Source organism: Gadus macrocephalus, chromosome 3, assembly GCF_031168955.1.
Source record: "Gadus macrocephalus chromosome 3, ASM3116895v1".
NCBI lineage: Eukaryota > Metazoa > Chordata > Actinopteri > Gadiformes > Gadidae > Gadus > Gadus macrocephalus.
The window spans coordinates 23963325-23978324 of NC_082384.1; the positions used below are offsets into that span (position 1 = coordinate 23963325).

The 15000-nt window shown below is 48.2% G+C and overlaps 1 protein-coding gene across 1 annotated transcript in view; it reads left to right on the forward strand.

Moving 5' to 3' along the window:
* Positions 1-5062: 5062 nt before the first annotated feature.
* rims1b (regulating synaptic membrane exocytosis 1b) overlaps positions 5063-15000 on the forward strand; it is a 36641-nt gene continuing 26703 nt past the window's right edge. The window contains exons 1-11 of the mRNA XM_060047411.1: positions 5063-5435; positions 6082-6389; positions 6881-7511; positions 7566-7800; positions 10799-10839; positions 11132-11242; positions 11792-11891; positions 12530-12653; positions 13271-13317; positions 13460-13575; positions 14422-14552. Coding sequence (XP_059903394.1) covers positions 6085-6389; positions 6881-7511; positions 7566-7800; positions 10799-10839; positions 11132-11242; positions 11792-11891; positions 12530-12653; positions 13271-13317; positions 13460-13575; positions 14422-14552 — 1841 coding nt within the window. The 5' untranslated portion in view covers positions 5063-5435; positions 6082-6084. The remainder of the gene's footprint in view (positions 5436-6081; positions 6390-6880; positions 7512-7565; positions 7801-10798; positions 10840-11131; positions 11243-11791; positions 11892-12529; positions 12654-13270; positions 13318-13459; positions 13576-14421; positions 14553-15000) is intronic.

The window sequence follows — 15000 nt, forward strand, 5'->3', positions numbered from 1 at the left end:
CCTCCTCTGCCTATCGCAATTACACACTTACTGTTACCGTAAATGTTACAATCGTTTTACATGATAGGTGAACTTTATTTTGAGTAAAAAAAAAAGATGAAACTAAAAATATATATATATTTTTTATATAATATATAAATATTTTTTTTCAATATCAATAACCTTTTTCTGCAAAAAGGTATATAGATGTATCTCATTTTTATTTAATATTTGTATTTAATTTAATATAAATATAAATATATGTATAACTAGTTTCCACAAAATTCAATGTGATATAGTTACGTTTATTTGCCATCAATGTTTAAACTAGCGTACCTGAAATTAAAAATACAAATGAGCTCCCAGCGAATTTAACAAAAGACATAACATTTGCAAACTTAAATGTCTATAGTCTAAATACATGCCATAGCTATTCTATAGATCTGAGACGGGAGCCCAGGTAAAGGTTTGATCGGAGCCGTCTTCTGTCTTTCTGTGTCCTGTCTTTACCTATCTGTGTGGAGAGAGAGCGTCGGCATAAGGAGGTCACAGGTCATGAATCACGCTAAGGTCATGTCAAGCTATCCCATGCATGTCGCTGTCGCTTAACTGCTGTTTGCATTCGGTTTGCATATCTTGTCCCCTAACCTCAGAAGGCAGTGTTGAATATGAAGTGTTTGTGTGTGGGGGGATATTTGGCGGAAAATGATTAACAACCCTCTTCATCACTCCTTCCTCCCTCCTCTTTTTCTTGTCTTCCAACACCTCCAACACTTCACCCACCATCCATTTTTTACTCAAACCGCCATTCCATCGTCTATCCACCCCCCCTCCCGCTTTTGTTTTGACCATGTCCTTAATTCTTCCTTTTCTGCACCCTCCCCCCCTTCACTCCGCCCCTCTCCCACCTCTTTTACTTCTCACTGCTACCTGGACTGCATGCCGCAAAGGAGGACAAAGTGGTTAGCATCTTTTCTCTGTACTCTCTGTGCTGTTGATGTGATGTGATGCCTAAAAAAGAACCCAGCTCGCTGCTCCAGCCCCGACCACAGACCCCCCCCCCCCCCCAACGCTGCTGTTGACCTCTGTCTTTTAATGATGCAGTGGCTTCCTCCCTGTCCTCCTCCTCCTCCTACTTCCTTCTAACTTTTCCCCCTCCTCTTGTATCCCCTCCTTCCTCGTCTCCCTTCTCCTTCTCCCTTTCCCCCTCTTTCTCCTCTCCCTCCTCCTCTTCCTTCTTCCTTCTCCAGCTCCCTTTCCCCCTCCTCTTGTATCCTCTCCCTCCTCCTCCTCCTTCTCCTTCCTCTTTATTCTTCCTTCTCCCCCCTCCTTTTCCTCCCTATGTTGTGATGGAGTTTCTGATTCACCACAGATTGACCGATGACTCCTGTAATATTCACTCCCATTATAACTCAGATGCAGGTTTAACCTGGACAGTTAAAAATAAAGGGGACTGCTGGTATGAATTGACATCAGAGGGCACGGAAAGTAGGCTGCATCTAACCTGTATCCCTTTGTATGATCTATGATATCGGAGGCACGATTCAATACAGTCTGAGCCACGCATCCAACTAAACAGATACTGAGTTGAACAACGGTTCATACTGCATTGCCTGGAGGGTTTGTACTCCCATCGCCTACTGGGAACAGATACATATGGTAATGTTAAGAGAAATGTCTGCTTTACAAACATTGAGTACATAGTGTATGCATAGTATATATATTTATTAAAGAATGGCCATCTGAAGATACAAAGATTGTATCGCTTCGTACTGTATGTTGATCCTCCCAACATAGGACATCTCAGCGTCTTCAAATAGCATGGGCTGTCGAGCTAATAGTGACTCAATGAGTAGAGAGCGCACACAACCACAGAGAAACCAAATCTCTGTGGTTGACACGATTAAATCAGTCAACACTGAACAATGTAGGGGGCAAGGGGCCGTGATACTGGGTCTGGGTGTATCAGAGGATGAAGAGTCGTGAGTAATGTTAGGGACCGCTGTGATGCTTTCATGAATGCATTTCGTTTTTTGTTTTTGTGACATGCACGTAGGATCCACTACATTATAAAAAAAATCATTATACATTGAATATAAGCAAGCAACCTTTTACTCATATCATTCCAGGCGAGGCAACTGATTAACTCACGTTTATTGGTGTTTATTTACATTCACGTTTCCTTCAAACCTGTGCTCGGGATTAAACTACGCATAGGGCCGAGGTATGAAACCAGACTAATTCTTTGTCCATTGTGTGTCTTGTTCCCTTGCAAAGTGTCTCTTAGTGAAGGAGAGGGTAAGACTTTCTACTAGTTATCCAGTTTATATGCATGGGTCACTACTGTAGTCCCAACCCACACACCCCCACCCCCCCACCCCCCCACCCCCCCCACCCCTGTAGTCTGTAGTCATCGACATTTTAGAGAACGCAAACACGGACCCCTGGATCAGACGGCCTAAGAGACGAGCTTGCACAGGGTCCAGATTCAGAACCTCTTGACTCTGAGAAAGTTGATGAATACAGATGCTCTCGTGAGCTCACCACAGTACAAGCATGGGCTGTTGTAGCAGCAATGGCCACCTGTGAAGGAACATCTTACCTTATTGTTTTCCTCAATGTTTTCCCCCATCGCCCCTCTTCCGATGGCTGTAGGCATTGCTCTGCTGTGGCCATTTGATTGTTGGCAAAAAAAACAAAACGTTAGTGGGGTGAACCTTTTTTATTTAATTTGAGCCAGAATGCACTCAACAGACAGCTTGGGAGACTTGCCCTGAATGCAGAGTGAATGCCTGTGCATGCCTTCTCCGGCCAGTGTGCTTACGACCAGACATGCCTTGCCATGGGGAGATGGGCTGTACTCACAATATACTGCTTGTACACTTCAAACTGTCACCTGACGCAACAATTACACAAGTCCGTTGAAATGCTATTTTTCCACTGCTGGAACCTAATGTTCATAAAGATGCTAACACTGAACCGAACGTTGGTCCAGGTAAGTGGTTGGTGTGGGACTCTGGCCCGGAGGTAACACTGCCATGCGACAAACAACCAATGGCAAGGCATGTCCCGTCAGTTAAGTCTCCTGTAAATTGACCGGGTCGCTTCCTAAGGTGGAAAAATGGCAGAAGTGGCACAAAAAATTAATAGTGACGGGCGATGTTTTAGTGTGAGATGTATTTCAAGAGATGTTTGCGACCACATTTACATTTAGCAGAAGCATTTATCCAAATCGACTTGCAACGGTTCATCCACACGTTCACACACTGACGCCAGAGACAATCACACAAGGCGACAGCCAGCTCGCCGTGGAGCAGCTATGGTTAGGTGTTTTGCTCAGGGGCACCTCGACAGGCGTACAAACTGGCAACCTTCCGGTTACAAGTCAGCCCGCTCTACCTTTCTGAGCAATGCCGAAGATCCTAAGCGACGGGTCGAAGCAGATCTCTTTACGTCTTAACTTGGTGGCAAGAGAAATGAACACCAGGACACTGAAATGTGTGTGAGTCAACTGGCAGACATTGGTCCTCGCTGTAGAGAGACGTTTAAACAGGGAGAGGGAGCGAAAGACATTTCAGTTCACCGCTTTCTAATAGCCAGGCGGGAGGCTCAGACATTGCGTGAGTAAGTGTTGAGTGGTAACATCGCTCATCCTCAAAGCGTAGCTAAGACACACACACACACAACAGACTTGTGAAGAACAATTTCAGACATAGACACGTGTGTGGTCACACACAGACACACACAGACACACTTCTCGCCCACAGGTGGCCACCCACGCTGGGCATGTTTAAACGGAACGCTTTCACGAACATCCATGCAACACCTACACACTGATGCACACGCACACAAACGCGCACATGCACGCGCACGTGCACACAAATACACAAGCACATACACACACACACACACACAGAAATACATGCATACACACACACATGAATACACGCTCACACGTATACGAACACACACACTGACGCACGCACACACACACTAAGACACACACTCGCACTAAGACACACACACTCACACTGAGGCGCGCCGCACACACACACACACACACACACACACACACACACACACACACACACACACACACACACACACACACACACACACACACACACACACACACACACACACACACACACACACGGCCATGGTCCACAGGATGCTGTCAGACGGACTGGAGGTGACATTCCAGTGGGCGGTCACCATAGGGAAGAAGCTTATTGGCTGACATAAGACGGCCCACTCTGTTCCCCCAGCCCTACTGCTGCTAATACATGTAGTGGGGGCTGTACACACCGTTTAGACTCAATCACACACACACACACACACACACACACACACACAATTATAATCCCCATCCCAATGACATGCCACCCAGAAAACAGAGCACAATAGCTTCACTTAAGGATTACATTGTTTGCCTTTGTGGCACATTTATTTATTTATTTCATCATTTATTTATGTGCCTATTCCGTGATGCACTCGCCTTAGCGCATTTTTGCTGCCGTTAAAGGCTCAACAGTTGTCGCAGTGCCTTGGAACGCTGTATATACTGTCAATAACCACGGGCCCACTGCTCATACATTAGCTAGTGAGGCTACTCGTTGAGTATGATTGTTATTCTTATATATTTTCGTTCATAACAACATTTATTATGTTACGTGACAGTGTGACGGTTTATGTTCAGGTGAAATAGACCTATTGAGGCCATTTTTTTTTTTTTGTAATATGATATATAAATGTAACATTTCTTCCATGAACACTAACCTGGAGGAAAGGAGGAAGGGGGTAGGGGGGGAGGGATGAAGTGATGGACGTGACGCTGGTATTGCCGACCCATGATGAGTTTAATAATGGCGAGTTGAAGGGATTACCCACCACTACTAATCTGTTGTCCCTCCGTCAGAGAGAGAGAGAGAGAGAGAGAGAGAGAGAGAGAGAGAGAGGAGAGAGAGAGAGAGGAGAGAGAGAGGAGAGAGAGAGAGAGAGAGGAGAGAGAGAGAGAGAGAGAGAGAGAGAGAGAGAGAGAGAGAGAGAGAGAGAGAGAGAGAGAGAGAGAGAGAGAGAGAGAGAGAGAGAGAGAGAGAGAGAGAGACCAACAGATGTGGGCTATACGCACAGCTGATTTACTTTAGATTAGTGATGACAAGCGCCAACACGGATGCAATCAGGCCATGTAAAAGGTGCTTTGGGATGCTAAGAGCTAAAGGCTAAATGTTAGCATCTTTGCAACTGCCAGTGGGGAGGAGGAACGGACCAGGGTACTCTCGACGTGTTGGAGACTATTTTATTTCCAAAAAGAGCCGGGATTTCACCGCCAGGATAAAGGACAGCTTTGGTTTTGTTTTTTGCCAAATTGAACACTCTGGATTATTTTTGCAGGGGAGTTAAATATTATTTCTTCGTTTTGAGGGGGATGCGTTTTACAATAGCCATGGCTTCATGTAAGTACCGGATCCCGGCCATCATTTTTATTATTTCTGTTTTTATGACACAGGATTAAGTAAATATCCCCTGTCATTATGTATGCATATGGCTTTCGCTTCTCTTTGCATTTGATACAGAAAGGAATTGGCTTTAAAATGACAAATTTGAAACCATGCACCCCTACGTCAATACTAAACATTTGTACCTTTTTGACTTCAGTGGGATGACTTCTATTTCAAGTCCAAAAATGCCTTTGCATATTGTCGAATTGCTATTTCTAAATCAGGATTGGATTTGTGTCATTTGGGTTGTGTAAGCTTTGAGCAGCATTACATGATAGTAATCAATAGTGCAGCAGGTCTTCCAGTAAACACTTGCAATAACGTCACTTTGGCTACTACTTACCTCTCCCTGGATCAATCCGACCTTGATAAGCTCTGAGGCAACGCAGGGAATGGGAATACGTGGGATAGCAGGGTACGGCAAGGACATCCGTCCCGTATTTACCGGGCAAACGAATACCAGCAGTCTATTAGGAGATGAGTCCAGTGCCCTCTATGTGTAGTTAAACAGGCATGCCGTCATACTCTATACATTGTGTATGTTTAACTCTGAAGGTCCGAGTCCCCCTTCCCCCTGACGTCCGCCTCCCTGTCTCTGCAGGTCATGTGGGTATGCAACCTCTGCCGTAAGCAGCAGGAGATTCTCACCAAGTCAGGAGAATGGTTTTCTGGACCAGGGGTCCGTCCTACCAGCGCCAACCTGAACGACCGGGGCAGCGTGGGCGTTGAGGGCGCCCGGGACAGGAAGATGCTGCGCTCCCGGTCGGTGGCGCAGCCGTCCTCCGCCTCCAACGCCAACTCCAGCCCCCCCGACGGGGGGCCTCAGGCACCCAACGCCGTCAACGCGGCGGGCAAGGGCGTCGACGCCGCGGTCAACTCGCGGTCCCAGAGCGAGCCGCCCCGAGACAAGTAAGGAGACGTTCCCCCCGAGTTTACGAGCGAAGCATCCGTGCATGGGTGTAGCGGTCAGGGGGAATGGGTGTAGCGGTCAGGGGGAATGGGTGTAGCGGTCAGGGGGAATGGGCGTAGCGATGAGAGGGAAACACAACCTCTGTCAGGGCGATTGGTCCTCTTGATGACCTCGTGTCTAGAGAGGCTGTTACCCCGACAGGCAGGCGGTCTTTGCTATATCTTGGTCACTCCGTTTGTTGTTTGGGATCTTCACCACTTCTCGATGATCATCCATAAGTCTGTTGAACACGTATGGATGATGTGTCCGTATGTTTACATCCATCGTGATTCATTATTAGGACATTTTGTGAAGGGATTTTTCACTTATTCCGACGGTCAACATGTTGTCGACACGCGTGCATCGTTGCACGAATCGAAGCAGCAGCAGACGTGTTCAGGGTCTCCGTGTGAGGGCGTGTCCCTGACTTGTATCGTATCCCGTCCTCCAGGAAGCGGCCGGTGTCGCTGCATGAGCAGAACGGTAAGCCCAGCGCGGGGCGTGGCGGCGGCGGCGGCGGGGGGAGCGGGCGCCGGCCCGGGGGGAAGCTGCCCGGCCAGACCTCCCTGGAGGACCGCCCCTCCCACCGCGGGGAGCGGGGCGCCGACAGCCGGCGCCTGGAGAAGATCCACTCGCAGGACTACGACGAGGGCAAGGACGACGCGGACCGGGAGAAGCGGGAGCGGCAGCGGCGGGAGGAGGAGTTCCAGGCGCGGTACCGCAGCGACCCCAACCTGGCCCGCTACCCCGTCAAGCCCCAGAAGGAGGAGCAGGAGATGCGCATGCACGCCAAGGTGTCCAAGGTGCGGCACGAGCGGCGCCACAGCGACCAGGCCATCAACGAGGTGGGGCTGGGGCCCGGCGACGGAGGGGGGGGCGGGCACTCGGGAGACATGCCGGAGCACCGCCTCCGCAGGAGGTACTTCGGGTCGGACGGCAAAGGCCCCCCCGAGAACGACTGGGCGGGCTACGAGGGCGAGAGGGGGGCGGCGCCGGCGGGAGGCGGCCCGCCCAGAGCGGGGTCGGTGTCTCCGGATTGGGGGGCGACCAAGGGGCGGCAGGAGCCGGCGGGTCCGACCAGGGCGCCCCGGGGGGAGAAGGGCGGCGGCGGCGGTGGCGGCGGCGGAGGCGGTGGCGGCGGCGGCGGCGGCGGCAGCAGGGACGGCGGCAGCAGGGACGGCCTGCTGAGGAAGGACTCCCAGAGCTCCGACCAGTCGGAGACTCTGCGCCCGCCCCCGCCGCGGCCGTACAAGAGCAAGCGCGGCGGCCACAAGAGGCAGATGTCCATCAGCAGCTCGGAGGAGGAGGGCGGCTCCACGCCCGAGTACACCAGCTGCGAGGACGTGGACATGGAGAGCGTCAGCGAGAAAGGTCAGTGGTGCAGCTGTGCTCTCCGGGGGCTCCGAGCCGCTCCCATCTTCCCTCAACGCGGCAGGCATCGTTTTTTCCCTTTTCCATCCATTTCACATTTTCCAACCGTTTGATGTATCCGCTATGCTCGTCGTCGGCGGGAAGGTTTTTGCTAACGAACGGCCGCTTCGAAGGTCAAGGTCCTCCCAATAAAAAAAACAATATTCGACTGATTTGTAATCCCAATGATATATCGTTTATTGTTGCGCAGAGGTTGAATAGATGCTGGTCGCCGTGTAATAGATGTGATCATTGCGTCGGCGAGGGTGGACTTATCCAGATCCTACTTACTTCAACTCGCCGTCCAAAACACATCATTAGATCTAGAATAGTCTTGGCTGATCCCAACTTGCGCAGTACTAACGCTAAAGGATTTGTAATGCGATGTAGCACCTAGTGCACACTATCACAATCCGTAGTTGATATCTCCTCGGTTATGTGGCTAAACCCTGTTGCACTCGGGACAGCTATTTATTTGAAAAGTCCTCGTGATTTAGGGCAGCAGATTTGTGGAATTAGGTCAGTGGCTCGCTCGCTGTTGGACACAAGCAGCCGACTGCGACCGGCCAACTGGGATCCACTGGAGAAAACTGATCTCGGTTTAGAAGTCTGGGAGACGTCTGTGGGATGCGGATCCTTAACTCACTTTGATAATCCAGATATCTTTTTGAGAATATTTAGCTGTATTTAAGATTTGCGAAACTTGTTCAAGGCCAACTAAACACGCTTCGGCAATTATGGAGAAAGAGTAGGCCTATGTCTCTTCTTTGCTTAGTTTTGAAAAGGTTGTTTTCAAATCTGTTGAGTTCTTAGGGGGAAAGTGTAGGCCTATGTCTCTTCTTTGCTTAATTTATAAAAGGGTAGTCTTCCATTCTGTTAATTACGTCCACAATACAGAGAATAGGTTCACACAGAACATTAGAGTCTCTACCTCGACACATACGCACAATTGGGTATCATCTGCATAACTATGAAAGCCGACTGATGACGTCAGCCAGGGGAAGCACATGATGTAACGATGTAAGGTGACCATGACCCCTGGGCACCTCCAACAGCCGTGATTACGTCGTGCTTCTTGAAATAAACACCGGGACTCGCGGAGAACTGACACCGGCTCCTGTTTGAGAACCGGTTAGACAGTTCAAATATTGGGGAGGATTAGTGTAAAATGCCGCAATCAACAACCATCTGGTTTGCATCGATTCCCAGTCTAAGATTGTTTGTCCGTCTTTTCATGAGAGCAGTTTTTGCACTAGGACGGATTCTCTGTGGTTTCTTTTATCAAGGAAATCTTTATCAAACTGCTGACTCATGACTGGGGGGGTTGGAAACAGGCCTACAGCTACTAAGGAGGCTGTTATCTTGGCTTAGTCGCTGTAGACCGCCTTCGATAAAGTCTCAGCCCAGTTTAAATATTCATAGGCTATAGTCGGCAAAGTAAAAAGTTTAAAGCCATTGCGTTTATGGACCCTCAAATTGAACTATGAAAACCCAAATAAACGACTTCATTCAATATCGCCCACTTATTTTCTTCCATCGTGGTAATCCGTCTATTAATGACGAGTAAAGATGTTTGTTAAAGATCATTTTGATAATTACTCATAGTTATTTACAACACGCAAATGTTTTGATGCAGCACAAGGACGCCTTACTTTTACATTTAAGGCATTAAGGCCCTTTATCCAAAGAGACTTACAATAAGTACATTTGTCAGAAGTAGGAGAAACGACAACGTATGTCGGTACAGTAAGGAGGCTCAAGGAACCAAGTGCCAAGCACTAACAATCACTAGGTTAACCCTAGTGATTGTATACAACAAAGATAACTAGGATAAGACGCTGCACAATTGTTCCCTTGCAGCGAACAACTGCAATCACCGCACACACTAAACCAAACCACAAAAAACTCCCAGAGCTCTTCACACGAGGAGGACACACCGTTTATCCTCTCCTTCAGTCTCACCCAGCCAATCGACGCTCTGCACAGACTTTTGTTCAAACGACGCCGTGCCGCTCACCTCGGGTTCCCTCCGTTCCGCCGGAGAGTTCCGCGCGTCGCGTGCCGGACGCGCACCTCCAGCCCGGTGGAGAAGGGCCAGGGATCTGTCACATTAAACATTCACATTAAAGTTCACATCAGAGTCCCCCCCCACGGGTGCTCTTGTTCTCTAGCCCCGCGTCGGGGTATTTTGGAACGGTCGGGGCTCTCGGTTCTGATGCGGGGCCAGTTCCTTCCTGTTCTCCAGCAGACCATCTGTCCCTGTTATTTAACGCTGAGCCGCGCTGACAGTCATTGGTGGCCGTGTCTCCGGCCAGGGGAGCGTCGCCCGCGCCAACTCACGAGTCCATTGACAAAAGAGAGCCGTGGAATTGGAGGAAGTTTGCCTTCATTTTACTCCCTGGCCCCCTCTCGCTCTCTCTCGCTCTCTCTCTTCCCTTCTATCTCTTCTCTCTTCCCTTCTGTCTCTTTCTTTTTCTCTCTCTCTCTCTCTCTCTCTCTCTCTCTCTCTCCCCCCCCCCTTTCCTTCTCTCTGCTTGAAATTTATAAGCTACCTTTCGAAATAATTTTAGTGAGCTGTGAATTTTTTGCTTTTCTGATGGCAAGACATAAAAAAGGACTATGGTAGGAAACTGAAAAATAACTTTCAAGGGTTTGTTAAAAGCAAGGATTTTACTGGAATTTAAATATTATGGCAACACAAGGGATCTGGATTATCTGAAATACATTTGGGACGTTGACAGTTTATGTTATTTTAAGATGATGTTGAGGTTTTTACATGGAATCGAATAATATCCATATATTGTAAAGCCTAATTTGCTAAAAGAATGAGATCATTGTAATGTCTCTCTCTCTGGCTCGCTCGCTCGCTCTCGTCTTTTGGGCTAGCAGTCCTCTCTCTCTCTCTCTCTCTCTTAAGTCTTGTGTGCTAACAGTCCTCTCTCTCTCCCTCTCTTTGCAGGCGATTGGGACTGCTATCCTCTTGATCCTGCCGTATGGCATGTATGTATTAAAATAGCGATACTCGATACATAAACACACACACACGCACACGCACACGCACACACAGACACACCCACACACAGACACGTGTAAGTGCCAAAGTGTCCCTCTTTCACTTTCAGTTGTCACCTCCCAAATCCTCCATCCCTCCCCCATCTCTCCTCCTTCCCTCTCCCATCTCTCCTTCCCTCCTCCTTCCATCCTCTCCTCCATCTCTCCTCCACCTCCTCCTTCCCTCCTTCCCTCCTCTCCTCTGTACCTCCTCCACCCTCTCCTCCCTCTCTCCGTGCAGCACCCAGTGACGTGGCTGCAGTCTAAGGAGGGTGACCAGATGATCGGACGCATCACTCTCAGCAAGCGGTCGGCCATGCCCCGGGAGGCCGGCTCCCTGCTGGGCCTCAAGGTACGCCGCCGGCCTGGGAGCTCCCCGCTGTCGTCGCTTTCAAACTTCAAATCACATCAAACTTTATTTATGTTTCGCCTTTCGTGCAAAAAATGCATTACAATAAAAAATAAAGAAAAATAAAGCAATAAAATGGTTTAAGGGAATTCTGAGCTAAATAGCTATGTCTTAAGGTTTCTTTAAAAATAAGAAAACGCCCTCAAATCTTGAGGAGATAAAATCTTGAGGCTCGGATCTAAATTCTCTACCTGTCACAATACGGGATGCCTAAATATCCTATGTAGGATACATAATTAGTAAGCGTGATGGCCAGTTGCAGCCTGACAATAGGCAATATATCGCACTGACCTGCTGTCTATAGAGTATGGCTTGGTCAGAATGAAATATGTTACAGCTGAACTCGGAATTGAAACATGCTTCAACAAGCCCCACACTGGAGAAGACTAAAGAAGCGATCCTCTCTCGGCTCTTTCTCTCTAACTCTTTCCTCTCTCCCTTCCCTTCTCTCTGCCCGCTTGTCTCTCTCTTGCTTGTGCACCTGTGTTTCAGGTGGTGGGGGGCAAGATGACAGCGATGGGCCGACTGGGGGCCTTCATCACTAAAGTAAAGAAGGGAAGCCTCGCAGATGTTGTGGGCCATCTGAGAGCAGGTGAGTGGTTCTGTGAACATCCTAACTGTACCGTCGCCGGTGATATATTGTTTCTCTTTCTTCTGACAACTGTACTATTTTAAGTCGCTTTGGATAAAAGCGTCTGCTAAATGCCCTGAATGTAAATGTAAATGTAGGTACAACACAGCAAGGAGGCCCACATTACTCTGAAGGCGCCCAGATTAGTGCATTGTTACCGGGGATTTTAAACTCTGCCAACTGTAGCTAGCTACGGACAGCTTTTTTGGAGGTGGTTGTGTCCAACGACCGAATATGCTTGTATGAACTTATTGTATGTTCATAGTTATTGTATGTTTTACGTCCTTGCACTTAAAAATAGTACTTAAATTGTGGCATATTGTAGCTATCTTGTTGCATGCGGGGAATGGGTTAACCTAGTGATTGTTAGTGCTTGGCACTTTTTTCTATACCTTACTGACAGCGATATATCTTGTTTCTCTTTCTTCTGCCAAATGTACTTATTGTAAGTCGCTTTGGATAAAAGCGCCTGCTAAATGTAAATTTTTTTAAACGACAACCTGTGCGTCAAAGGAATCGTGACTGAGCTCATCCCCAAGGTCCCGCCATCGTTTTGTTAACCTACTTCCTGTCGGCCATCTTGCCTCCTTCCTCCCAAGGCGACGAAGTACTGCAGTGGAACGGGAAGTCGTTGCCGGGAGCAACCAAGAAAGAGGTGTACAACATCATTCTGGAGTCGAAGGCCGCGCCCCAGGTGGAGATAGTGGTGTCCAGACCTGTAGGGTAAGAGCGGCGACAGTCACCCTGCCTCATTCTGCTGCTTCACAGCGATTGTGTTGTTTGTGTTGAAGTGTCTTTTTTTTCTTTTTTTGCTCATAGACAATTTTTTTTATCGTGTCTCCTTCCTTTATCTAAAAGCTCTATCCATCGAATTATATCCAAAAACGTCTTGAGAAAAGTGTGTAGAGCCTATGAGTAAGTAAGAGTTGATTACCTGGACAGTGAACTCTCCCCCCCCTCTCTCTCACCTGACGCCTTACCTCAACTCCTCGCTCGCCCAACCCCGCTCGGACTGTCCCTCTAAATGCCTTCTCAGTTTCTCATTCATCCCATAATACTCTGTGTGTGTGTGTTTGATCTCCGTGCGTCAACACATCTGCCTGCCTACTCTTCTCATACCATAAAGCTGTGGGTCTCCATGAGCCTTGCACTTAAGACAATCCTGCCCTTTTGTCCTCCAGTTAAGACTGTGTCCCCTCATTGTACATTATGAACACAAACTAATGTACGACGGCTACCCCCTCAGAGATAAACTGCCATGATTCAATCAAGTTCAACTTTCGAACATTCATTTTACGATCATCCAAATCAGTTTGCTAACGCGTCTTCTTAATCCACAGAGTTATTCCGAGAAGTCCCGAATCGTCCCACCCTCCTTTAGAATCGAGTGAGTTTCCCTTTCATTTTATTCACGACGCTGTTTTTAAATTAGAAACCCACACGCTTAAAGAGGTCCTTCTCACATAACATCACCGCTAGTGGGCGGGATTCTCACATCAACACCCCCCGTGTGTCACGTTTTTCAACAGCGGGCTCCAGTTCGTTTGAGTCCCAGAAGATGGACCGTCCCTCCATTTCAGTGATGTCTCCCACCAGCCCAGGGACCCTGCGAGACCACCCGCAAATACTGCCGGGACAGCTCTCTGTGAGTACCGCTACACCCCCAGAACGGCATCACTAGGCCTGGGGGACTGGAGGCTGGATGGAAGGGCTAGGAAAGGGAGGGAGGAGGGGGCTGAAGGAAGGTGTTCAGGGTGAATGAGGAGATGCACAGTCTGGTACATTTTATCGGTAGAGCCCTTAATCACATTTACAACCTCGTAGGGCTTCACAGGGCACCTTTTATGTCTCCTCCCTAAGCTATTAGCCTCCCATAGAGTTAGGAAAGCCTCCCTACAAGAGTGAAGGAGAACAGATGTAGGAGAGGGGAATTGAGCTCAGATCAGATTGTACTCACAGAGACACATATTGAGACACAGATTGTATTTACCTTAACACGTGTTAAGACACAGATTGTATATACCTTAACACAGACAGAGACACAGATTGTACTTAACTTAACACAGATAGAAACACAGATCGGGTTTACCTTAATACAGTTAGACACAGATTATGCTTACCTTAAAAGATGGAGACGCAGAATGTACTTACCTTAAAAGATGGAGACACAGAATGTACTTACCTTAACACAAATAGAGACACAGATTCACATTAACACAAATAGAGACACATATTCTACTTACCTTAACACGGATAGAAACACAGATTTAATTTACTTTAACACAGATGTAGACACAGATTGCACTTACCTAAACACAGATAGTGACACAGATTATACTTACCTTAACAGCGACAGAGACTCAGAGATTGAGTTTCCCTTAACACTGATAGAGAGCCAGGGTCACCCTAACAGAGACAGAGACACTGTATGTCCCCACCTAGACACAGAGAGAGGCACACTCCCGCCCTAACAGCGCTGATGTTTTCCCAGGTGAAGCTGTGTTACGATAAGGTGGGCCATCAGCTGATTGTCAACGTCCTTCAAGCCATAGACCTGCCGCCCAGGCCCGACGGTCGACCTCTGAACCCCTACGTCAAGATGTACTTCCTCCCCGACAGAAGGTAACGACGATCGGTGCTGAGCACATCCATGTGAAGTACCTGTTATTACAATGGACCATCAACCTCCATGCTCGAGAGAGTCCTCATCCTCATCGTTGACCCTTTAAGATCGCTTGGTGCCCTCACACTCCTAGGGGTCGTATCAACGCTCCCTTTAAAGTAATGATTACGGGCTAATTGACTGAAATCGGGTTCTACAAAAATGATTTTCACCGCAAATCCTAATCCCCGTGTGTGCCTGTGTGTGTGTTTGCGTGTGCGTTTGCGTATATGTATGCATGCGTCTGTCCATCTGTGTGTGTTTCTGTGTGTGTGTGTCTATATTTCTTCGTGCGTGTACGTGTACATGCACATGCGTGCGTGCATTCGTATGTGTATGTATATGTGTGCCTGCGTCCGTGCGTGTGTGCGTGTGTATGTGTGTGTATATATATATGCATGCGTCTGT